A 25,492-nucleotide genomic window follows, 5' to 3' on the forward strand; every position below is an offset into this window, starting at 1 on the left:
ATTGAATTTCAGCCTACGTAACAATTACTAATAAGTGTATGCAGAAACACATTTGTACTGGCAAGTAATCGCGAAAGTTAGTTACCCAAATACAAGAATATGTTACAAACTGTATAATTCGGACAATGTTTAATGTTCCTGAGTTAGACTAACCGACCCTTCCAAGTATACAATGCTGCAGTGATACTTTCATTATGAATATTTCCATATAGGGGAGACATTTCAGTTGAACGTCACTTGTCTGGTGTCGGCAGATAAATACCGTATTCCAGTTCCTGTCCTGTTCAGAAGTATTATGCGATGCTCCTTCAGACGTGCACGCGTGTCCGAAGGGACGGGCACCGCGGCGACTACCCGCCCTTGCAAGTATGGACAGTTGTCAGCTGTGTAATGGAATGACGGCAATGAAAAATTGTGCCGGACCGGGACGCAAACCGGAATTTCTCACTTACCATAAAGTGGTTGACTTAGTGTTACGTGCAGGTTTTTGATATGTAGTTGACTCCATGCAGAAATTTGGATCGGCCGTGAGTCACCCGCGGATAGTTGGAGCGGTTAAGGCTACCACTCGCAGTAAGTGGGAAATTCAGGGCGAAGTCCCAGTCTGGCACAAATTTTCACTGTCGCCATTCCATTATACAACTGTTAATGGTTGTCCATGTTAGTAACTGCTAATAGATTTTGTGACTTCCAAATATTAGTAACTCACTATAAAAATATAATAATTAAATACAAATGTCACAAAAGGGAATGGAAATTACAAGGCAGGTCTGGATATGTGAATTTATTAAAAAAATAGAAGTGGCTAGTATTTTTGAATAAAGGTTAAAATTCGTTCTTTTGCCAGGTTCAGTAATTTCTCAATATTACTTTAAATAATAAAATTGTGGTAGTACAAAATTCATACAATTGCTTGGATTAATCGACAAGGAATGATTTTTCATGCCGAGAAAGAAATTTAGCTTTACTTTCTGGTGAAGTTAATTTTTTAAAAAAAATATTGCAATATTTCTTTCGTTCGTAATGTGCTTCACAATATTTAGGATAGTAGGATTCGGACTACATCGTTGACTTCATAGAAACCAACATCTCTGTCATTGCTACTGTTTTTTTTATGAAATTTACAAAAACAGTTGTTGCCAATCATTTATAAGAAATTAATATCACAATATTGAAATTGATCATATATGACAGAAAACATATCATACATCAACCGCGTAATATGGTGATGTTCCGAGTGCTGCTGCTCTGTCATTTATGTATTTTTGAGTGTAGTGCGAGTGTCGCTTTACCCACTAAAGCAGGATCGCAGTACGTCCGTTTGTACGTAATTTGACAGCTTACGAAACATGTCCGATTCCAGGACGATGATTCCGAGACAAAATCCCCACCACCGAAGAAACGCGGTCGGGGCCGCCCCCCGAAGAACCCCGCGACGGTAGCGGCGGCCGAGGCGAAGAAACTGCAGCGGGCACCTAGGAAGGTGGGGCGGCCAAGGAAGGTGGTGAAGGAGGAGGAAGTGAAAGAGGAGAGTGACGACGACGAAGACGAGGAAGAGGAGGAGCAGGAGGAGGAGGAAGACGATGACGATGAAGACGAGGACGAATCGGAAGAGGAGGTGGTGGTGCCCGCCAAGCGACAGTCTGCTCCGGCAGCTGGCACCCGCAGGAAGACGACCACGGCACTCGCTGCTGCAGCAGGTACGTCTCTCTCTCTCTCTCTCTCTCTCTCTCTCTCTCTCTCTCTCTCTCTCTCTCTCTCTCTCTCTCTCTCTCTCTCTCAGCTTGTCACATTTTGTAGTTTTCTCCGAAAAGGAAAACCTACAGGGTGTAGAAAGAGTCAAGCACGAGCTGTAGTGGGTCGACCCAAACTATGCTGACAAAATTTCAAAAGTTGTTCGGGTATAAGAGGACCTTGTGGACTAGCTCTCTCAAACTTTTTCACAATTGTAGGGTTTCAAGGTATGCTAGGACATTATTTTTCTAAAACAGCACAATGTGTCTCTCAAAAACATTACTGCAGGGAACTCTCTCTCTCTCTCTCTCTCTCTCTCTCTCTCTCTCTCTCTCTCTCTCTCTCGGTATATAAACTGAAGTCCCCCAGCTCCCTTGTTTTGTATGTCTGCACTGTTCTGAGGAACTAGACTGCTGTGGAGATTTTGGTACGGTCTCGCAATTCTCAGGACCGATATCTTGCCAGTATCGATGCCAATGACAGTCAAAATTTGTTGCGATTCTAGATTTTCGGGATGGATGAATTTTATACGTACACAATTGAGTTGCTAAGTTGCTATGAAATACTCAATACACATGTCCTACTTGCACTTGGTCAGTTTTTTAATTAAAAACAATGCTTTTTATTTTTGCTACTAATCACATGAAAAGTGTGTTCATAATAAATTAAAATTTGGTACTAATTGTGAAACATCAAATAGAAAATAAATATTTTTTTGTACGGTATTGAAAATGTCATACGTGCGTGCGCAGCTGTCAAAATGGGGGAAACTTCTTATGCTTAACAGTGCTTCGAAGATTTTTTTGTATATGAGAAGTGCACTGCACTGCTTTAGGAAATTAATATCTGGGCACTTAGCTTCAACTCGTCAAAGTACGGAGGAAATGGAACAGAGAGAGTCCGTAAGGTTACGTTCTGAGTATATTGGTGGAAGGAGCCTGCAGTTTCCAGTGGGTCCTAATGGCCGTGATTTCTATATACGAGGTGCTCAGAAATGGTCTGAAAAACTTCTAAGGGTGTTGCAGTGTATGTTGTGCTGAGAAATAATTGTTAAGAAAAAAGAAATTCATTGCATTGTGCAGTTTCTGATGTAATTAGTATTGAAGTTAGCCAATCAGATTGTGGTGCGTGCATATCCAAACAGCCTGCCATACTCTATGAATGCACCAATTAATGAACACAGAAACCATCTCATAGGTGTAGATGTATGACTGCTTCCTGTGGTCTTTCACCAGTTCATCCACAGACATGTTAGTGTCAATCTGTCCATAATAAACACAAATGAGGCTTGTTACTGAACACCTCGGTATGTCTCCCACTGTCTTAGCTGACTCCAGCTCTACTCTGTACAAGTGTCTGATGTAAGCGATAGGAGATGCACTACAAATCGATGTCTCGGCTCGGCTTGCAGTAATCTGTATCTCCACTCCATTTCTGGCCCGGTAAGCTTCTTAGTTGGTGCAAACAAAAGATATCACCATTTATCTCAGATATTTTGCCACTTGCAAACTCACTGATCTGAACATATAAGATATTTTCTGTTGACTTAGACCCGTGAAATTTGGTAAGAAGCAAGCCTTCACAGTAAAAGTGTAGGAAAAAATTCAAATATTGTTAAGTTTTTATTATATATTAAAAAGAAAGATTCCAAGACTTACCAAGCGGGAAAGCGCCGGCAGACATGCACAATGAACAAAACACACAAACACACACACAGAATTACTAGCTTTCGCAACCGATGGTTGCTTCTTCAGGAAGGAGAGGGAAAGACGAAAGGATGTGGGTCAGGTATCTAAGTGACTGTCTGTCTCCTAAGACCCCTCCGTCACCTAAGACAGTTTTTCTGAGGAAGTGGTAGATGTATCAAATTGAAATTCATATAAAAACTGAAGTCTCCTGTTTTTTTTGTGTGTGTGTGTGTGTGTGTGTGTGTGTGTGTGTGTGTGTGTGTGTGTGTGTGTGTGTGTGTGTGTGTGTCGGGGCTAGCCTCCGGAATTAATGTAGAAATTTGGATGCAATCTAGGAATTCCCAAAACCGAAATCTTGCCAGTACCGATATCGACAACAGTCAGTAGTCATCGAGATTCTCTATTAGCAGGATGCGTGAATTGCCTGTGCTCATAAATAAGTTTGTTTGGAACCCTCAGTGCGCGAGTCCTCCTCGCACCTGACGAATTTCTTATTATATTTTACAGCCCCAGCTCACACAAATGCAATCACTGCTAGTTTCGACCCATTATCAGTTTGTGATCGGATGATCTATTTAAAAACAAAAAATAAAGGCAGACAGTAAAATACAGGGGAACCAGATCGTAAATTGCACAGACATCTGCACACAGCTACATTCACTCGAGTACACCCACGAGTACTCTGTCGAATAGACGGGCCGAGAGAGTCGCTCGCAATGTGAATGTGCACCCTGGTGGTTGCAATTGAAGGCTACAGCTAACTGCGTAATAGTATGAGGCTTGTAATGTTCAAACTGAAAATATAAGATTAAAAGTATTCACAAAATACTGTTAGAACTATGATAAAGAATTAACTGAACTTTTGTGTTGAATGGAAACGTCCAAGATCTTTAATTCAAAGAAATAACTGCACTCACAATTCACAAAATTTTGCATTTATTCATTCCAGGTGTAGCAGATAAATTAAGAATTTTCCATAAAGATAAACTTCAGTTTGATTACAAACTAGAGTCCAATCTTCAGCATTATAATGCAGCACACATTACAACAAGTATTACATATAACAGTTGGGCCTGAACTGTGCGAAGACAATACTGAGCCGTGTGGTCACAAACACATTAACGGTTGCAACTTTTGACAGTCTACATACTCTCTTCTCGGTTACAGTGTACGATATAATTATAACTTTCGTAATCAAGAAATTTGTAATAGTGTTTTTACTATACGCTGTTACTTGATCTTTTTGACCAACATAACTAAAATTAAATTTTTTTGTTAATATTAGACCACTATTATTTTCTGACTAAATTGCAGTGTCTCCCACTTTTATCTTTTGCTTTTTCTAGTTAATAATTTCTTATTTGTAATGGGCTTTAACATTTGTCCTCAACAGTTAGAATACCAGGTTGTGTGTACACCTTTCCATTAAATGTGACTTTTACAAAACTAATATCTAGTTGTGAAACTATGTGAATGAAGTATCATTAACAATGTTATTGTTTGATGTATGCTTGTAACTGTTTGACTTTAACTCCTCCATTTACTGAATAATGAGGTTAAGTTAAAGAAAAATTACAAATTAAAAATCAAAATTGAAAAGTGCCAGAGCAAGAATAAAAGGAAATGTAGAGATTAAAAGGTGAAGATAAAGGTAAACCACAAAAATGAAATATACACGTGTATCGAGTTAAATTTTAGTTGTTTGTATCTTATACTCCAGTACTACACAACATTGGCAGCTATATTACAGAAGGATTTCCTAACGTGTGGCGAAGCAGATGACATTTAATGATTTTAATATGTCCGTACCAGTGTACTCGAGACTGTTTCTCGTATTCGCACGACGCCGTCCTTCCTCCGCAGATAAGGCAGACAAGCGCGTGTCGGCTCCCGCGCGTGTCCCCGTGGCGGTGTCCGAAGACGAGGAGCACGCGCCACGCACGCCGGGCTCTGCCACGCCTCCCGCCGAGGCCGAACCGCCGCCGGCCGCGGCCGCCGCCACCGCTGCCGTCCCCGCGTCGGCCGCGGCCGCGCTCTCAGAGGGCGGCGACAGCTCCATATCGTCCACCAGCAAGGTCAAGGCGGAGGTCAAGGTATGACGTCTTGGGTCTTGGCTGACAGTGACTTTTGTGACCGTTGGCTTAACGGTACATGAGTGTGGGCCATATTTTACAACAGTATTTGGCTGCAATAGCATTGCTGCAATACGATTGCAATAAATGGCAATTTTGAGGTATTGCTGTGTAGTATTCCTGAGGGTGCAGGTATTTGCCGATGTATTGCCAACGGATTACCAGTGTTGTCGACTGGGGAGAACATTATTTCAAATTGCGACAGTACGTATCTCTGTCCTCGTCAGTAAATGCTTCTCTCTTGCTCTCATTTCTTACGTCTCTCATCGAAAGTGTTACACTTGTGTTTGAGCTAGAATTTTTTTGTTAAGTTAGAGTGCACATGTATCACCACCTGTTTTGTTAGTTGTTAGTTTGTTGCACACAGGAGTAGGGAAGCGAGCAAACAAGAGGACAATGAATTTCATTAATACAGTATGGAAGCGGTAGGTCAGTATGGTACTGGACTATGTTGCCAGCTTCATTGTATTATTTCCATGTGCTGGTAAACAAAAAAATAAAATATAAATAAATATTTTGTTCTTATTTCGGACTTACGTTAATAAAATCCTTCCATTCTTCATCCAAAGCACTGCATAGTTGGGATTGCAAGAGGGTTATTGATGAGTAGTGCACTTTTAAGATGTACAGCAAACTACTGAAGGAATCATCTACAGCTGCAAACTGAAAGATGACCACCAGTGTGATTGTAACTGGTCCAGTCTCTCTCTCTCACTCTCTCTCTCTCTCTCTCTCTCTCTCTCTCTCTCTCTCTCTCTCTCTCTCACACACACACACACACACACACACAGTTCTAATGATTTTAGCAATTCTTGGACCATTGACTCATATGACATATTTGAAATTGTGTAAAATTCTGGAAAAGTTATCTGTTCAGCATCAGTTCATATGATAAATTTTATGAAGCTTTCTCCTTGCTTCAAGAAGAATGCCCTACAAAACTCAATTTCTCTTGTTCGTTCCTTGTGTCATGAAAAAGCAGTACGGCTGTGCTCACTTCTCCTAGACCATTCTGTGGCACTGTTGTGGTCCCTCGTAAACACGTCTTGCCCAGAAATGTATGGCCGCAAACATTGCTGGGGAATAGTTGGCAGTAAATTTGCCTTCAATTTAAGTGGCCGCAATGTATCCCGATGACATTGTCCGGATCTGTTGATAAGAATATGCGGATTTTATGGCCTTTGTAAATGTACATTTCTACTGGCACTTCATAGAGGTATCCTTCCCTCTCTCATTTTGTTTCTTGTTGTTTTCCTCCAGCTTTATGTATTCACTATACTTAGTTTTCTTTCTTAAAACAGGAGCTCCCAGCGGTGGGATTGACTTATTCAGAACCACCTGTATGATGGTGTAGGTTAGGGTCCCAGGTATCGCACCCTGTAGCCATTCACTCCAGTGGACCACTGTCTGCCAGTAATTCACAAAAAAAGAATTTTGTGTGACGTATCTAGAGTGTTAAAAGTAACGGCGCGATCCGTAGTGATGTTGTGGCGTAGTGATTAGGAGCTAGAAGTTGTGAATTTGAATTGTCACATGCATTTATATTATTTTTTAAATCTTTGTCAAAAAGAGTTTTGTCATAATTTATATTCAGTTAATTGCTTTAAATGTATGTTTCAAATTTATAAATCCTTTGGTGTGTCGTTTTGATCGACATACTTTTTTAAAATTAAAACTCTATCTTCTAAATGACACGTACCTCTCTTTAGGGTAGTGTACCTCAGTAACCCAACCCTTTTTCTCAGGGTCAGGTGGATGTATCGAGTTCAAATTTATCACCTACTGAGTTCTGTCCCTTTGCAGTGTAAAAAATTTCTCAGTCAATGCAGTCAAAAGATTCGGCCATTTGTGTCACATATTTTGATACTCGCAGGCTGAATATCTATAGGTTACTTCCCATGTAGAATCATGAATTTTGCCAAGAAGCAAGATTTCTCATTACAAGTAAAGGGAAAAAAATTAGAAAATTGTTAATTTGTAATTATATTACACAAAAAAATACTTCTTTTGCATTTGTTATACAACTTTGTAATTAAAATTACAACGTTCTCTACAGCCTCGGAAATTGTAGGACTGATATCTTGCCAGTGTTGATGTTCCTAATGGGCAAAAATAATAAAGTTTCCTGATTCCCAGCACAGATAAACTGTCTGTGTACATAATCAAGTTTTGTACGGAACACAGTGTGTGTGTCCTGCTCACACCTAGCCAATTTTTTTTGTTGAACCAAAACATGGAACAACGCCTACGTGCCTGTTTTTCAGTGTATTCCTGTAAACATATTACACATAGTTCACGTTTGTTTTTCCTATTTTTGGCCTGAACATTATGAGGGGGGGCCCAAAAGAAACCGGACTTGGAGGGCGCTGCCACTCGTAGATGTAGTGCAGGGTTCTCACGCTAGATGGTGTTAGTAGAGATCTTCACAAAACAGCTGTGCAGATGGCGTCAGTGTAGAGCTGAATGTGCAAATGTGGTATTGTGTTTCTCTGACTGTTGGAGAGTTACGGCAACTTTAAAAGAACAAAAAGTGTGTGTGAAATTTTGTTTGCTGCTTAAAAAAACTGCAACGGAGGCACACCAAATGCTTCAGGAAGCTTTCCAGGAGGACGCTATGAGACGTACACAGGTTTTCGAGTGGTTTGATTGCTTTAAACGTGGTGAGATGTGTGATGAAGACCGACGAGGATCCGTCGCCAAATGATCGACCAAATTTCAGCAGAGACAGGAATCGGTTTGAACTCGTGCCAGTGGATTTTGATTGAGGATTTGCACACGAGACGTGTTGCTGCTAAATTTGTTCTGCGCCTTCTCACACATGCGCACGAATGTGTGTCAGGACTTGAAAACAGAGACTGCATGTGATCCAACAAAGTCATTACAGGGGACGAGAGTTGGTGTTACGGGTATGACCCAGAAACCGAGCAAGCGTAAAGCCAGTGGAGGACTCTCAACTCTCAAAGACAACAAAAACCGAGGCAAGTGAGGTCAAATGTGGGGACGATGATCATTGTCTTTTTTCAATGTTCATGGAATTGTGCATCGGAAATTCGTACCCCCTGGCCAGACTGTTAATAATTTTTTATGACAACAATCCGGTTTCTTTTGGGTCCCCTCTCGTATAATGTACACTTTTCTTTGCTTTGGTTTGATTGCCTGAAACTGCAATAATTATGAAGGTGGATTACTGTTTAATACTTTTTGTGGCTTGACACCGAAGCTGCACAGTACGATAGAAAATGTGGCATGCGGTCGAGCCATAAAAAAATGGTAAAAGCGCGCCAACCTGTACGTATCCATCTTCGTAATTAATGCAGTTTCGAGTGAGCAATAAAAAGTGAACATGTTACAATTTTTGGACCTAAAATACCAAAAAACCACAATGTTTTAATATAATTAAGTCAAAACACATAGAATGTGACACTAATGAGTCGAATCGTGTTAAGAGTACATTGGAAAAAGAGACATTATATCTTGCAGAAATTGAGTTAAAATTTCTTATAAATGTAATTTGCAAACACGGAAGAAAAAAACGTGAGGATGGGCCTCCAGCTTGAGCGTGATCACCGAAGAAACTACTATTCTTTCGCCATTTGCTACATAATATACAAAGGTCATTCAGTAAAAAGTCGAAACTTTTTTAAGAATTTATTATGGGAATGGAATACAGCACTTTTTATTTTTCAGTGTAATCCCCCTCAAGTTTTATGCAGTTATGCTATTGCTGGACGTTCTTCTTACTTCCAAGTGAAAAGAATTCTTTGGGCCGTGTGTATAACCAGTTACGCACTGCTGCCTGGACTTCATCGTCAATAAACCCTGAAGTCACTAAGAGCTTCTTTGAGTGGGTTGGAAATGTGCTAAACTGAAGATACCGGTTTCAGGGAATATGGAGGTTAGGGCAGGCAGACAAATTTCTCTGATTTGATAGTGCCTGATGTGGCTCTAGCAGTGTGTGTCCTCACATTGTCGTGCAGTAACAGGACGCCAGTCTGTGCCGCTTCCTCCAGGTAGGCAGCTTGAAGTTTTCATACATAAGGTTTGTGTACATTGCATTGTTCACATTTTGACCTCTTGACAATTAATATTCAATAATTTTTCCCTTATGATCCATAAACAGTCAGCACGGCCTTACAAGCACTCCTTCCAGTTTGCACCTTCTCGGGCTTTGGATATGAAGAATTTGGCCACTCCACTGAAGCCTAGATTCATTTAGATTAGTAAAAGTGCATTTCCCGTTACAATAAGATGAAGAAATACCTTTCAATCAGCCGCGTATTTTGCCGTAAGCTCGCTGCACGCAGTTGTGTGTCTTTGTTTCATTACTGATGTTACATGTTTTGGAAACACCCCTCCTTCCTCATACAGACCTTCTTGTACTTCAGTGAGTCACGAACAGTATGTTGGGCTGATCCGACACTAATGTCGATTGTAGTTGCAATATCACCCACGAAAATAAAACCTAAGTTGCCAAGGAAATGCGCCATATACAACAACAAAGCAGTGCTCATACAAGCGCCTGCCAACAGCAAAGTGTGTCAAAGGATTTATGAAGACTATGTAATGCTTCATATCAGCAAATTGCCTCCAATGATCGTGACATGACAACTGTTTAAATTAGATTCGTTTGAGCAGTTGTGGGTGGGCTCTTGCACTTGCGCAGTTGAGTCGCGTATGAGTTGTACCTTCTCCCACTTCTGGTTACAGAAATATGGCTGGGCAGCACTACTTAATATTGTCCCGGTTCAGAAATAATGCAGATCCGGGGCTGATGCACAGAGCAGTCTGAGATGTTGTGGGGAGGTGGGTCGTCTGCACGTGACCTGTGTTTATGTTCAGTGATTTTGTTGTTTCCTCTTCGTTCATTGCTCTTACGTTACGTGATAACAAATGTATTTATGCGGCCGGGAGTTATCAGATTAATTAAAATACCTTCACATAATTATGTAAGGCTAAAATATTTTATTAGTTTCAGATTTTATTTCCACCTTCCTGACAGTCGAGCACTAATAGCCTTGCAGAACAGTGAAGTTATTTTTGCTGGTTTGCTAAAGACATTTGGCTTTCATTAATTATTTCTGCTGAGGCAGTCAATTTATTTGAGACAAAGTATTTAATTTCACACTATTGGCTAGTTTCAACTGTTCGCTGCATTTCAAGTGCATGTATGGCATTATGCTGTAATAAAGAGCCAAAAATGAGATAATACGGTAACTGGTACTCCAAGAAAATCTACACACGAGTGTGCATTTTAAGCCGAATTATGCATTTTAGTATAGTTCATGAAATTCCGATGCTGTTGAATTATCCTCTGATGTCTTGTTTCTTTTATGACATAGTGTAAGATCTTTTAATGTTTTACACGTACGAACGTGTGTATGGGCTTCCTCCATTATCGTAGCTGCACAAGTGCAGTGACACCTGTTATCTGGCGCTCTCTTGCTACTGCTGAAACAAACTTATTTCTGACAGGTAGCGGGAAAATTTTGCGAATGGTGGTTTGAAAACTGTTACATTCAAAGCAAATTTCCTTTCACGCAAGATGAACTATGTGCGAAAATGTTCTTAAATCACAAACCGTTTGACTCTTTGAGGACGACCATTTAGAAGAATTTTTGAGCCCAGAAGATTAGAAATTTACGTCGTTATTAAAAATTTTACTGGCACATTTGTGTGATGTATCTTAAAGTGTAACACGCACAAAAAAGATTAACATTATATGTGGAAGCTTAACTTTCCTTCCGGCTTATTAATTGTAGAGACCAGTATTATATGTGAATGCTACGTATATTAAGAAAAGTTAATGGTTTAAATTATTTGTGTGTTCGCGCTACTTAAGAGTATCTTGGTATTGTCTGACTATATCGTGTGTCCTATACTGTCATCAGCTGGTGAGATCACGTGACACGAGCTTACAGAAGCCCTGTTCACTCCTGCCTTCCTCCCCCCCCCCCCCTCCCACTCTTCTCCCCTCGCCCCCACTCTTCTACGGTTCGTTACCCCCTCCTCATCCCTTCCTCACTACCCTTTCCCTTCCTCTCCCTCATTCCCCCTTGCCCTTCCAGCTTTCTGCATAGTGTTCCACACAATGATGGTTTTTACCTTTTCTAAAGTATTTGGTTCCTAACATTGGGTGTTTCCACCTTTTACCTTTATGACAGCTTGAACTTCGCTGGTTATACTATCAGTTTGGTGTTCATATATCTACGGAGTAATGTTAACCCATTCTTCCTCAAAAGCGGAAGCTTTTGCTTCGTTAGTTGAAAGTAGCAACTTTATCGAGTACATTTGTATAGACTGGTGTGGTTTTCTGTCAGACATGTCTATAAAAATGGACTGTATAGGTTTGCTACTTTCAAATAATGAAGCAAAAGAAGACTGCCAAAAGAATATTGCTACAAACTCCAAAAGGTCCTTCGACATGTCAGAAAAATGTTCTTCCGTATAAAGTTTCACACATGAACAGCTAAAATAAATTGTAGGAGGGTGGTTTGAAAAGTTTTCAGAATCACCACGAGAGGTCAGCGCTAGCGCAATGAGTTGTTAACGCGATATTAATTGGATTATTGCCTGTAAACACATGACACGTCAGTGCTCTTTGAAGAGAGTTGTGGCAGTTTCGTGGCTCTGTTGTTGTTCCCACATACTGATTTGCGAAGGTAGAAAAAATTGAGATTTGAGCAGTGATTAAGTAGTTCGTAAAGAAAGCTATGAAAGCAAAGGACGTTCGTGCTGATTTTCAGAGTACACTGGGAGACTCTGCTCCTTCATATTCAACTGTTGCCAGGTGAACAAGTGAATTTAAATTAGGTCAGGAGAGCTTACATGCCGATCCACGCAGTGGCTGGCCAAGATGTGTCGCTACTCTAGAAGTTGTTGCAAAAGTACACAAAACGGTCTGGGAGGATCGCCGATTGAAAGTGTGCGAAATTACTCTCACTTGCCATATGTCATCTGAAAGGGTAAATCGTATTTTAACTGAAAAATTAGAAATGGAAAAATTATCTGCGATGTGGGTGCCACGACTCTTGATGCCAGATCGAAGATGCGTGAGAATGGACATACTGGAAAAATGTTTGGCCCATTTTAGGAGAAATGAACAATATTTTTGTGCCGGTTTTTGACTACAGATGAAACTTGGCTGCACTACTGTACGCCAGAGACAAAAAAACAGTGAAAGCAGTGGAAACATGCTGATTCTCAACCACCAAAGAAAGCAAAGACAATTCATTTGGTGGGAAAAGTCACGGCATCAGTGTTCTGGGATGCGAAGGCGATTCTGTTTGCAGATTATCTCCCCACTGGGCAAACAATTTGCCGTGGCCACAACCAAATTACATGAACTAAGGTATAAATTGTTGCCACACCCATCTTATTCATCTGATATGACTCTGTCAGACTTCCATCTTTTCCAAAAATTGAAAATTGTTCTTTGTGGACTAAGGTTCACCTCAAACAGAAAATTGATACCCGGAGTTGACAACTATTTTGCAGGCCACGACGGAACATTGTGGGGCCAAGTGCATTAATCTACAAGGAGACTACATTGAAAAACAAGAAAAGTTTCAGTGATGTAAGTACTTTTTTTCTATTTCATTCCGAGAACTTTTCAAACCACCCTCATAGTCACTGAGGTTAAAGTGTGGGACGTTCAGTGCGGTTAGCCGACGCCTTACCGACTGATCTATGCGAGACCTTCCTATCTGTTGCTCACAGATACGCTTTTCCTGTGCTCGGTAATTTTGGTGTTACTTTAAATTACTGTTTGTGCATGTTCTCCTGGACGACAGCACACAGCACGAAGTAAATCGGTGTTTTAGTTGGTACTCTTATTGACATACAATATTTGTACCATTCTGAGTCTGTCATCGGGAGTCGTGGGTGTGAGCTCTCTCAACTAACCATTTCTGCTGTTACAATACTTCCCGCTTCCTTTCATAATGGTAGGTCCGCCTCTCATGAGGTCTCGTACTCATTTCCGCATAATAAAGGATGGTCTGTATACTTGTCATGAGGTAGTGTGTATTTCTCACTACCACTAACGTGAGTGAGGTCTGCAGACTTTGCAGGTTCTACTGTGACCCCTTGATGGCAGTAGTTGCACCAGTGGAAAAATTCATCATTCTTGAAACCTTTCTTATTGTCAGATGCTTTGTAGGTGTTAGCTTGTAACATTACATGAGTATGTCCCATATAGTTGGATCGACTTTGTGTCGTGTGAGTGTAGTGGAGTTGAAACCAGTAGTGACCCATGATGTCATATGAACTTGAGGAAATTTTTTAAAATATGCATTTCATTCATTTCTAAATTTTATTGATTATTTACATAGCAAAGAATTTATTTATGTACAACATTTAATAGGTAATGAGTTTTAATGAGATAGATGTAAATATGTTTTGGCATAGCATATAATCTTGTTGCATTATGCATGATATGTTTTCTCTTTGTAAGAACAAAAACTTCTGTGTTGCTCGAGTGCGCAGTCAATTCTAGGGAACCACGGCCCGATTTTGGTGCAAACAAATGGCGCACGAATTCTCAAATATTGGCGTGGAGTGTAACATACGCTGCTGTATATCGGACGTTATCGTTGCGTGTGTGATTCAGCAACATTAACCGCAATTTATGGACATTAGCTTGACAGTAACTATCAAAGACTTATATGAGTGGCATAGTAATCGTCTACATGGTTAAAGCAAGCGAGAAGCGATTTACTGTCGGTATACGACAAATATTAATCATTGCATAGTCAGCTTGTTGATAGGTTGCTTAGCAACTCATAAGTGGAGAGTGATAGAATTATGGAAATGATCTTTTAAGTATTAATAACCACTACGCACACATCAGAAACTGAATAATCTAATTCTGACCGACTTCTGGATTGGATGAGTTTTTCATTTCAGTTAATTGGGATTTATAAACTTCTTTTCGAGGTTGAACTTCATCAATGGTGTCGCGCTCATTCAGTTTACTAGAATGATAGATAGTACTAGCTATGCTTCTGTTTATAGTTTTAAAAGAGGAGAGAGCACATACCTTATTATTATTATTATTATTATTCGTACTTCAGTCTTTTCAAACCAGAGGCACGAGTGATGCTCCCTCACAGTACTACGATATGAACCGCCACACACATGTGCCCCCTCCTCACTACATTTTTGCATTGGAAACGGTGAGATACAGCTGTGGTATGAAGAAGGAAGACAGAAGAGGAAAGATCAGTGATAGAAACGGAGCAAAGAGAGAAGGGGAGGTCACAAGCTGATGTTAGCATACTGCCTAATACCCTTCCCCTTCCCTAGAGATTAGAAACGCTTGGATCAGATTACACTATGTGAGCATAAGTATTATGACACCTCCAAAACATACGTTTTTCATATTAGGTGCATTGTGCTGCCAGGTACTCCATATCACTGACCTCAGTAGTCATTAGACATTGTGAGAACAGAATGGGGCGCTCCACAGAACTCACAGAGTTTGAACGTGGTCAGGTGATTTGGGTGTCACTTGTGTCATACGTCTGTACACGAGATTTCTACACTCCTAAGCATCCGTAGGTGCACTGTATCCAATTTGATAGTGAAGTGGAAACGTGGAGGGACACGTACAGCACAAAAGCGTACAGGCCGACCTCGTCTGTTGACTGACAGAGATCGCCGTATGTTTAAGAGCACTATGACAGTTAGGTGGGAGGTGAGAAAACTCAGATTTCATGGTAGAGTTGCTGCTCATAAGCCACACATCACACCAGTAAATGCCAAATGACACCTCACTTGGTGTAAGGACTGTGAACATTGGACGACTGAACAATGGAAGAACGTTCTGTGGAGTGACAAATCACGGTGCACAATGTGGCAATCCGATGGCAGGGTCGGATATGGCAAATGCCCGGTGAGCGTCATCTGCCAGCATGTGCAGCACCGACAGTAAAATATGGAGGTGGTGGTGTCATGAGTGTGGTTTTTCCTGCAGCGGGCTTGCACCCCTTGTTGTTTTGCGCGGCACTGTCACAGCACAGGCCTACATTGACATTTTAAGCGCCTTCTTGCTTCCCACTGTTGAAGAGCAATTCAGGGATGGGGATTGCATCTTTCAACACGATTGAGCACCTCTTAATAATGCACGGTCTGTGGCAGAGTGGTTACACGTCAATAACATCCTGGTGATGGACTGGCCTACGCAGAGTCCTGACCTGAATATTATACAACACCTTTAGTATGTTTTCAAATGCCAATTTCGTGCTAGGCCACACCGACCGACATTGATACGTCTCTTCAGGGCAGCACTCCGTGAAGAATGGGCTGCCATTCCCCAAGAAACCTTCCAGCACTTGATTGAACGTATGCCTGCGAGAGTAGAAGCTGGCATCAAGGCAAAGGGTGGGGTAACACCATATTGAATTTCAGCATTACAGATGGAGGGCACCATGAACTTGTAAGTCATTTTCAGACAGGTGTCCGGGTACATTTGATCTCAAAGTGTACGTACAGAGTCCTTGACGAGTGAAGAGGCCGTGAAACTGAAGTAGGATGATTTGGTTTACATGTCATCTGAAAATAGTGGTTAGTTTGTTTGTTTGTTTTTTTTTTTTTTTTTTTTTTTTTTTTTTTTTTTTTGGGGGGGGGGGGGGTAGTTGCTGAGTACTTTTGCTATCTTACTTTCACAGATTGTGTTGTGAACAATATTCCTGCAGGTACATTGCTAAATGAGTCCGAGCTCGCAAGTGTCGTGAATGTAGTTTACTGTTTATCTCTCCAGGCTTCAAGCATACTGTACTTCAATAGGAAATTACTCTGATCCTGTTTTTTTTGTGTGTGTGTGTTTGTGATGTAAATTAGCTATATAAGAAGTTTAAACAAAAAGATTACACAGTTATTTATGTGTGTGTTTGATTAATATAATTATTATTATTATTTTTTAACTGTGTGTGCTTCTGCATTGAAGTTTTATCTTTATATTCATTTTCAACACTAGCAATACCAAAATACATTTCTACACACAAATTATATCATAATACGTTTAACTTGTAACTTCCAAAAGACCAAACGTTTTAGCCAGTCCGCAGGTAATTACAGCTACTGATGAGACCAGACCAGCATCATAAGTATTAAACAATAGAAGGGCCAGTGGACAACCTGTCGAGCCAGTAGGTTAATATCTTTCTCGTTTCACTTCACAGATTTTGTTTATTTGTAGTAATATGTTAACAAGTTGCTCTGTACGAGTGCAAATGTTCTCGGCTCCCATTTGTTATGTCAATGCGGACTTCTCGCAGCAGTTGAATGCCATCCACGACACTGTATTTCCCGAAAGTTGCTCCTGACAGCTTTATCCGACATTTCCTCAGGTGCGCGAGGAGGAGGAGATGGTGTCCTCGTCGTGCCAGGAGCCGCTGAGCACCGAGACGGTGGGCGTGCAGACGCCGCCGCGGCTGGTGCGCGACATGCAGCAGCGCATGCTCAAGGAGCTTGAGAAGACGCACGCAGACGCCCTCGCCAGGGTATGCCGTACTGGTTGTTACCTGTCTCGTTTCTTGGATAACTGAGAAATTATGGAATCTTATGCGGTATATTGTGGTAGGACCACTCTCACCACGTGTTTTTGAATGAGAATGATACGGCTAGTTCCAGCACAATTTCAGCAAGCATTATTTTTTAGTAGCTGCTGAAAGATTACACACTGCAGATCTCGTTTGTCTGGGGTTCTCGAAGTTTTGTCTGCAAAATAATCATTCCAACAAGCGTGGCCTGGGTTTTCTTCTTGTTTGAAATAAACATTAGCAGATCTGAAATACTCAGCTAAAAATTATATTTATTCGTGCTTTTTGTTAGTAACTACACCACTTTCACTATGAACATTGATACTCTAAATCCATTATACTGCACTTGTCACATAGACACGTCCATCTCCCTCCAATACTGAGAAAGAAGTGGCAGGCGAGCCAACAAGTGCCTGGAAGTTGCAGACATTCCTGCATTCTAGATTATTTGGTCTACTGACCTTAATAAACTCCAAAGATACTTATAAATAAATACATATAAATATACAGCATTTAACATCTCCAACAAATCCATTATTTATCATAAAAGAATATATTCATAATTAAGTAAATTAAACAGTTTTTCTGGCAACATCATGAAATTACCTTAACTATTTACTGTGGGCATCGGACTTTTCGCACGAGATAAACTTTATCTCTGACAGTTAATTACATAACAACGCGCACCGGTTTCTGGCCACTCCGGTTTAGAATATCTCCCCCGCACCCCGCCCTCCACCCCTCTCTCCCTTCCTCCCTCCCTCCCCTCCCCCCTCCCCCCATACTCCACTAGCCACGCTATAGCACATGGCAGAGGGTACTTTTAGTACTACTCATTTCCCTATTTTTCTGTTCCAGTCATGTATGGTGCGCAGGAAGAATGACTGTAAGTTAATCTCCATATGAGCTCAATTTCCCCGATTTTCTATTTATGGTGATTCCGTGAGATGTATGTAGTGAGAAGCCATATGTTGCACAACTCTCATTGCTCTTGAGTTTAGACAGTAAACCTCTCCATTATGCACAACTCCTTTCTTACAGTGACTGTACTGGTGTTTTATTGAGCATCTCTGTAATCCTGTCACACTTTCTAAATGACCCTGTGATGAAATATGCCACTCCTGCTCTCGATCTTGTCTGTTCCCCTCTAGTAACCCTGTTTGTTAAGGGCCCTAGACGAAGAAAAATACTCGAAAATTGATCGAAAGTGTGTTGTAACTGATTCAGAAAAACAGTTAACATTTCCTCAGGATTCTCCTATGACTCGCTCTGGCATCTACTTTTTCTACTAGCGTCGGTATCATTTACAGTGACGTCACTTTTTAACGACGAATCTAGCGGTTCTGTCTAAACCTATGTGAACGCTAGATTAAAAAAATCGCTTACTACGACATCGCTTATTGCGACTTATCGTATAAAATGACATATTTTTATTACTTTTTTGGATAAATATATCAGCTATAATGCAGAATGTTCATTTTTGTTATGTATTTGGGAAATATTAACAACAATGTAACAGTTATTTTCGAATTTTTTTTCCTGCAGATTGTTGGTTTCAAATCAGCGTTAAAACAAATGCAGAAAGTGAACGCTCTTTTTAAATGAAAAAAAGAAAACAAAGATAACTGACAACCTTAATTACATTGCATTACATGTTGCAGTTTAAAGTTGTATCAACCAGTTAAAAAAGTAAATAAGACAGCATTTGCTGTGATCGCAGAAAACTAAAAAATTGAACTCCTTCAAAACACGGAATTGGAGTAATAGTATATTCATTATTGTTGTTTTGTGGTTATTTGTGTTAGATATTTTCAGCTTGTTAAGGTACAGTACAACACATTTGTACAACATTTTAAAGGAACCCAGGAAAGGTGTAGGCATTTGTCTAATTTATCGATAGACTGCAGTGTCTTCATGTTGCTACTGTCGGTTAATTACTGCAATACAGTAACTGCAACAAACTTATTTTAAACATGCTCAACATTTTATTCTATTCATGATCAAAGTCTGCATCTTAAAGGTTTTTACATTTGGTTAACATTTTATTGCTGTACGTATTGCATAACTATCAGAAAAATTCTTTTCAGTTTCTCTCCAAAAATGCTCTACCGTAAATACAGTAGGTTTATTGTATTTGTTACTTTTTGAAGTGTTGACTCTGTGGGAGTCTAAAATTTAAAAATGGAAAATTTCTATCAAGGAAAAAATAAAAGCAAAAACCGAATTTGTGTGACTATTGACTAAAACATCAGCAAACAATCAGCTTATGCCATGTCATTATTATCGGTTTCAGCTGTATTTGCTTTATGTGGTTGTTCCGTGCAGTGTTGTTCGGGATGGTGTGAGCTAACATCCCGAGGATGTTCGGGCTCACATGCAGTTCCCCTTCATTGAAATGTCTTGACTGAAACTCGTCTAGGGGTTGAACCGCATGTGTTGCATAATACACCCTAAATTAGACACTTGTGGCCCTTAGGTTAACTTGTCTGGCAAGTTTGCGAAATGCAGAATTAATATAACATACAATAACCGTAATAATAACATTGGGAACCAAATCGACGACCCATAATGATGAAGGCCAATCAGTTGCAATTGGGTTAGTATAATGTGTACTCGCAAAGCAAGCTGTGAAAGTGGTCGTATTTAGGGTTACTGTTACACTCGAGCGCACATCCATTTGACACAGTTCGATCATTCAAAATCTCACCACGAAATACAAGTTATCTACGTCAAAAGTTAGTTCACACTAGGCGCGTGGCTACTCACTGCTCAGAGACTAAGTCCTGCGATACCACACAATGCAAAATTTTCTAAGTTATTTCATTTCCTAGATACCTAAAGACTGACAGGCCGCTTTCGCATCTCAATGGTGTCTTCAGCCGAAGTGTCCACTTTCGCGTCTGCACCAGCACTGTCCTCCGTCCGTCCCCGGCTGCATTTCCCGCACGCTGAATACCCTTGCTCAGCTGACTAGGGCAGTTCCCTTTCCTGATGCCATCCATCTCATTGGCTACAGCGTATTCTACATTATTTTACATTTTAGCATATTTAAATAATCAAGTCTTAACCACTTAGTGTTCTAATTAAAGTAACAATAGTAACCATTACATAATAATCGTAAAATTCTTTCACATCAAACCAATACAATTTCCTGCTTAACTTCGAATGTCACGGCCAGTAGCCTTGCACCAATGTGTTTCCTGATAAATAAATAAAGAACAAATGTAACCATTATGCACTAAACTTTACAACAAATATTCTGTTACCCAATGATTCGATAAGGTGTGCTGTCATCGTTCAATGTGTTTTGTGTGGAGAAAATGATGATCAGATGCTTCGCTGAAATTACTGATAATTTAAATTTACTATATATTTTGAACAAATAAAGTTACAGAGTTTATATATACAATGTTTGCCATTTTAATGATGCGTTTTTATATGAAACGTCAATAGTTAAGATCAACCAAAGTGTACAGATTTTAGCATTCATGTCTTTGTTACAAAACTTGTTAATTTAACTTTAACAATAAATCCTAAACTACTATAGACATGATCAATATTCAAGTTTTATTGGGATCACCAAATTTTTTTAAATGAAGGATGGCAGATTAAAATTACTGTGTTTTAATTCCCTGTATTACTACACAATTAAATAGTTTCCATAAACGTTTCCCTTTATAGCCGCGATTGTAGGTCCACCGTATTTAACACTGCTACGTCTCCTCGGCCACTAACAGTTTTTACTGGGTTTCCCTACGTCGTAGGTTCTTGTCTGTCTCACTCGCACATTACAGCACGTAGGCCTCAATGGACAGTAGACGCCTGGGAGTTTCCCCATCTCGTGGTGAATCTGCGCCCTTTGTGACACCGGGTCCTGGACGATAGGATTTGTTCCGCAATTCTTGTAGGCTGACTCTTTCGGATATATACGTAAATGAGAGCACAATGCTCGTTAATTCACAATAGTTACTCTTGGGTGTTCTGCAGTAGCTATTATTTCCAGCAATTAGAGACCAACAGTAAAGTTATGGAGTAGCATATTTCTTCTCCTCTGTGTGTGCAATATGTTGGTTTACAACTGCCAGAGCCTGCACCATTCATCAATGCCCTGCAGATCTTCCTGCAATTTTCTGCAGTGCTCTGTCACTGTTACCCTCTGATAGGCAACCACGTCATCTGGACACGGCCTCGTGGAGCTTCAGAATGTTGTTCACTGGCTTGTTTATTCGTATTGTAAACAGTAATGGTTTTGTCACACTTCTTTGAGGTACTTACGAAATTACATTTGCATTTGCCAGTTTTGTTCCATATAGTGTGATACGTGGAGTTTTATCTGCGAGGAAGTCTCGAATCCCGTTAACAAGTTGGGTCCGATACTCGGTAAGCTCGTATTGCTTTTACTGAACGACAGTGCAGAACTCTTATCAGATGCTTGTTACTGTTTCAGGTGGTTGCCGATATTGTAGATTTGTATGTTTATTTATGCACAGCACATCAAATTTATTTACATTGAGTGCGAACTGTCAGTTCCTGCACCATTCGTCTATCGTCTGCAGACCTGGCAATGTTGCCTTCCTCCTGCCTCCTGCAGCTTTGAGAAACTTCAGGTGTTTATGCACAACTAGTAAACAGTGACGGCCTTGTAAGACTCCTGTTGTATACACTCCAAATTACCATTACATCTGTCGGCTTTGTTCCATTTGTGAGAATGGAAGCCTGCACCTCTGTCTACGATACAGAATTGCTCGGGTGAACAGAGCGAGCTTAGTTTCGCAAGATCTGTGTTGGTGTTCACATTGATTTTTGAGCTGTTGTGCTCCAGAAAGGTCATAATGTGTGAGCATAAAACGTGCTGGCACAATTCTACAACAAATGTAAGTACACCGATGCGTATGTCTGTTTCTCTCGACCATAGTGCGTACTAATTGTGGGCAGAATCGAGAACTTTAGGAATTGAATACAGGTCAGAGAAATGCAAGTACAATCCAGTAGTTTAGGGGCACCGTACTCTATGCCGCACGACTGGATGAACTCGTAAAATCGAGTGGTGTGGCACATTTGAAAACAATTGGACTCGTGTGTGGGACAGCGCTGGTTCAGGTCCCCATCTGGATTTAGTCTTTCTATTGTTTTCGTGAATTTCTCTCAGCCCATGTTAGATGATGCACCCGAGGTGTACACTTCTGTAGCAGCATCACAGAATTGCTGACTTATATTGACGTCTCCCAGTTACACAATATGTGCAGAATATTAATGGCAGAAAAACTTGGAATGGAAAATTAAAGTTACTTTCATTTGTGTGAAACATATCTGCGAGGTCAGTGTTCCTATTTGCTAAGTAATTGTGTTATTACTGTACTAATCTGGGCTTGACTTTCGTTTTAATTCGTGATACTTCTTGGAACAAGTATGTTTTTATCTAAATTTATGTTTATGCAGCATTTGTACAATGGGGGGGGGGACAGTTATTTTTTAAGCTGTTGTCCTGACAGTGACCATAACCACCAAGAGAAAGGCAGATTGATGACGACGAAAAGTCACGTGTAGTTGGGTTCGACCCCGGTTCGGAAGAAGGGATTAAGGCAGGAACATAAAGTTCCTATCACCGGCCAAGAACTCTGTGATAATGGAGATTACTTGTTTTGACATCAACATTGTTTCAAGTTCTCTCCACGATTCTCAAACACTGAAAATTGAGGCTGCTGTGTAGGTAGTTCGGTAAGCCCAGTTTCGGTAGTCCTCTTGTTGTCGTCTTCAGTCAGAAGGCTCGTGTGGTGCACCTTGTCTGTCCTGTGCAAGCCTCTTCATCTCTGTACACACACACACACACACACACACACACACACACACACACACACACACACACACACACACACACACACACACACACCAACAAAAATGCCGTACCATCTGGATATGCCTTGCAGGTGTGTTGCTATGTTGCTATTGTCACTGTTCCTGTACCGAATGGAAGGTCACACCTGACGTACATAAATTCACGTGTGGGGCTAGAATGTCTCATTCGAGTGGTTTGCAGTATTTCATTTGAAAATAAGGCACCAGAAGGTGTCCATTAAAGACATCTGTGGAAATATGGAGTGAACATCAGTCTCGCCACGAAGTACAGTCGTAACCAGTGATCACATTATGCACAGAAGGCTTGTGAACCAGGGAAGTTGCTCAACGTGTACACCAGATCAAAAGTGACGTGGTGCAAACACAAAATTATATCGGATCGAAAGGTAGTGTCGAGGACTTCGCCGTGGGCCGTCCACATTCGACAGGCGCATGGACGACCGGTATCCACAATTTTCGAATCGAAGGAACTGTGGGCCGAATCCTCCAGAGTTGTACTTGTACTCGGAAGAGACTACAGGACGCCAAATGTCACCTGATCTGTTGGGAGACAATTGCACATTGTGAATCTCCGTTGTCCGCGGCTGTGGCGAGCACCGTGTAGTACAGCGCAACATTGTGGACTCTGATACGGAAGGGCAAGAAATCGAGCAGAATGGATGCCTCAGGATTGGAGTCAGTTGCTAAATTCGGATCTATCTGTACACCGATAATAGCAGTGTGTTTGGAGAACAACACGGCAATATCGATGCCTCCAGCACTGTCCCCCACGTGTGTAAGAAGGTGGTGGTGGTGGTGGTGGTGGCGGTCGAGGAGGAGGAGGAGGAGGAGGATTGATGTTCTGGGGTGCAATTACATTGGGCCACTGTGCACCTCTTGGGGTTACTGATAGCAATCTCACTTCTCTAAAGTGTAGGGACAAGATTCTGCAATCAATAGTGGGACCGTATCACCAACATTTTGGTGACAGTATCATCTCAATTCGTGGTAACATGAGTGCTTGTCGTGCTGTTCTCGTGAACACACGTTAGGATCACCAGAACGAATAACGCACTCGTCCCGTGGACACAAAAGTGACTGAGATCGTGTAGGGTCAGCTGTTTTGGGCACCGACAACTACCGTGCAGTCTGCACGACTTAACTCGGAATTGTCATTGGAGTGTGTGTGTGTGTGTGTGTGTGTGTGTGTGTGTGTGTGTGTGTGTGTGTGTGTGTGTGTGTGTGTACCGCGGTTGACTCGATGATCTCGTCGTTTCGTCGGTGGTATCTCGTGACAGATTAAGAGTCAACAGTGGAGCACCTTGTACTGACATTGCTCGGGAGTGCTGTGGAAAAACTCCACCATGGGAAATGGATGACTTGGTTTTATTTTATTTTATTTTTTATTTGGACACTTCGCAAATGAGTACATACACGTGCCTCAAAACAAATTTTTGTTTTTCATGCCATGGATTTTCAAATAAAAGGGCGACTCAAAACTTTTGTTAATGTGTAACTGCTGGGACCTACAGTCATTTGAACCTGCTTACTATAGTCAAGCCCTATTTTTACCCCCACTCCACCCCCCACCTCTCTCTCTCTCTCTCTCTCTCTCTCTCTCTCTCTCTCTCTCTCTCTCTCTCTCTCCCCCCCCCCCTCCCTCTTCTCCCTCTCGCCCACCTTCCCTCTCCCGTACTAAACTGATCGTTCTTTGATGTCTCAATATGTGTTGCATCAACTGATCTCTTCTTTTAGTCTAATTATACCAGAAATTACGTTTAATACCTCATGAGCTATACGATGGAATGATCATATAAAATTATAAAATATAAAATTACAACATCTTTTCAAGGCATTATCCATTGCAGTCAACTGCTTTTCCAAGTCTTTCGTCATCTCTGACAGAATTACAATGTCATTTACAGTTCTCAAAGTTTTTATTCCTCCTTCGTTTCCTTCACAGCTTCCCCAGTGTACAGACTCTACAACATTGAGGATAACTACAACACTTTCTCAGTGCAGTCCAATTGTAACAATTGCATCACTCTTGTGTCATTCGGCACTTAAACTGCAAGAGATCCTGTACAAGTCGTAGATAAGCTTTTGCTCTCTGTATTTCATCCCTGCTACTTTAGAATGTGTAAAAATGCGTTCCCGTGCACATAAAATGAGCAGACTTCTCTCCATCTTGTCAGTTTAGCAGACTGAATGCTCTCTCTTGTGTGTTCAGTGATGAGTGTACCCTTTCTAACCTCCCACTTTACGTAATGCAAAATTAAAATTTACAGACATTGTGATTGGTTATCAAACCTTTACAAGTATCTTCTGTTACATTGTTTGCATCATATCTTCTCAATACCTGAAGGAAAAAAGTAAGAGAAAAACATTAAATTTTCCTTTGTTTTTGAAAAATTATCTTTTGCTTATCTGGTTGTTAATTAGCACTCCTTGTTGTTTGCACAGTTTCCCTAGTGCTTTAATCCAACATGCAAAAACTATTTCAGGGTTTGGTGTACATCTGTGCTACAAATAAATGGAAATGTCACATGCTATTTGTTTCAGT

The 25,492-nt window shown here is 40.8% G+C and overlaps 1 protein-coding gene across 4 annotated transcripts in view; it reads left to right on the top strand.

Annotated features, from left to right (window-relative positions):
* Positions 1-25,492, top strand: part of LOC126294984 (zinc finger MYND domain-containing protein 11-like) — a 212,027-nt gene that overhangs the window by 172,019 nt on the left and 14,516 nt on the right. For all 4 annotated transcript variants that reach the window (XM_049987219.1, XM_049987217.1, XM_049987218.1 and 1 more), the window contains 3 exons: positions 1,364-1,700; positions 5,286-5,515; positions 16,903-17,055. In XM_049987219.1, coding sequence (XP_049843176.1) covers positions 1,364-1,700; positions 5,286-5,515; positions 16,903-17,055 — 720 coding nt within the window. The remainder of the gene's footprint in view (positions 1-1,363; positions 1,701-5,285; positions 5,516-16,902; positions 17,056-25,492) is intronic.

The sequence above is a fragment of the Schistocerca gregaria genome, chromosome 11 (genome assembly GCF_023897955.1).
Source record: "Schistocerca gregaria isolate iqSchGreg1 chromosome 11, iqSchGreg1.2, whole genome shotgun sequence".
NCBI classification, from domain to species: domain Eukaryota; kingdom Metazoa; phylum Arthropoda; class Insecta; order Orthoptera; family Acrididae; genus Schistocerca; species Schistocerca gregaria.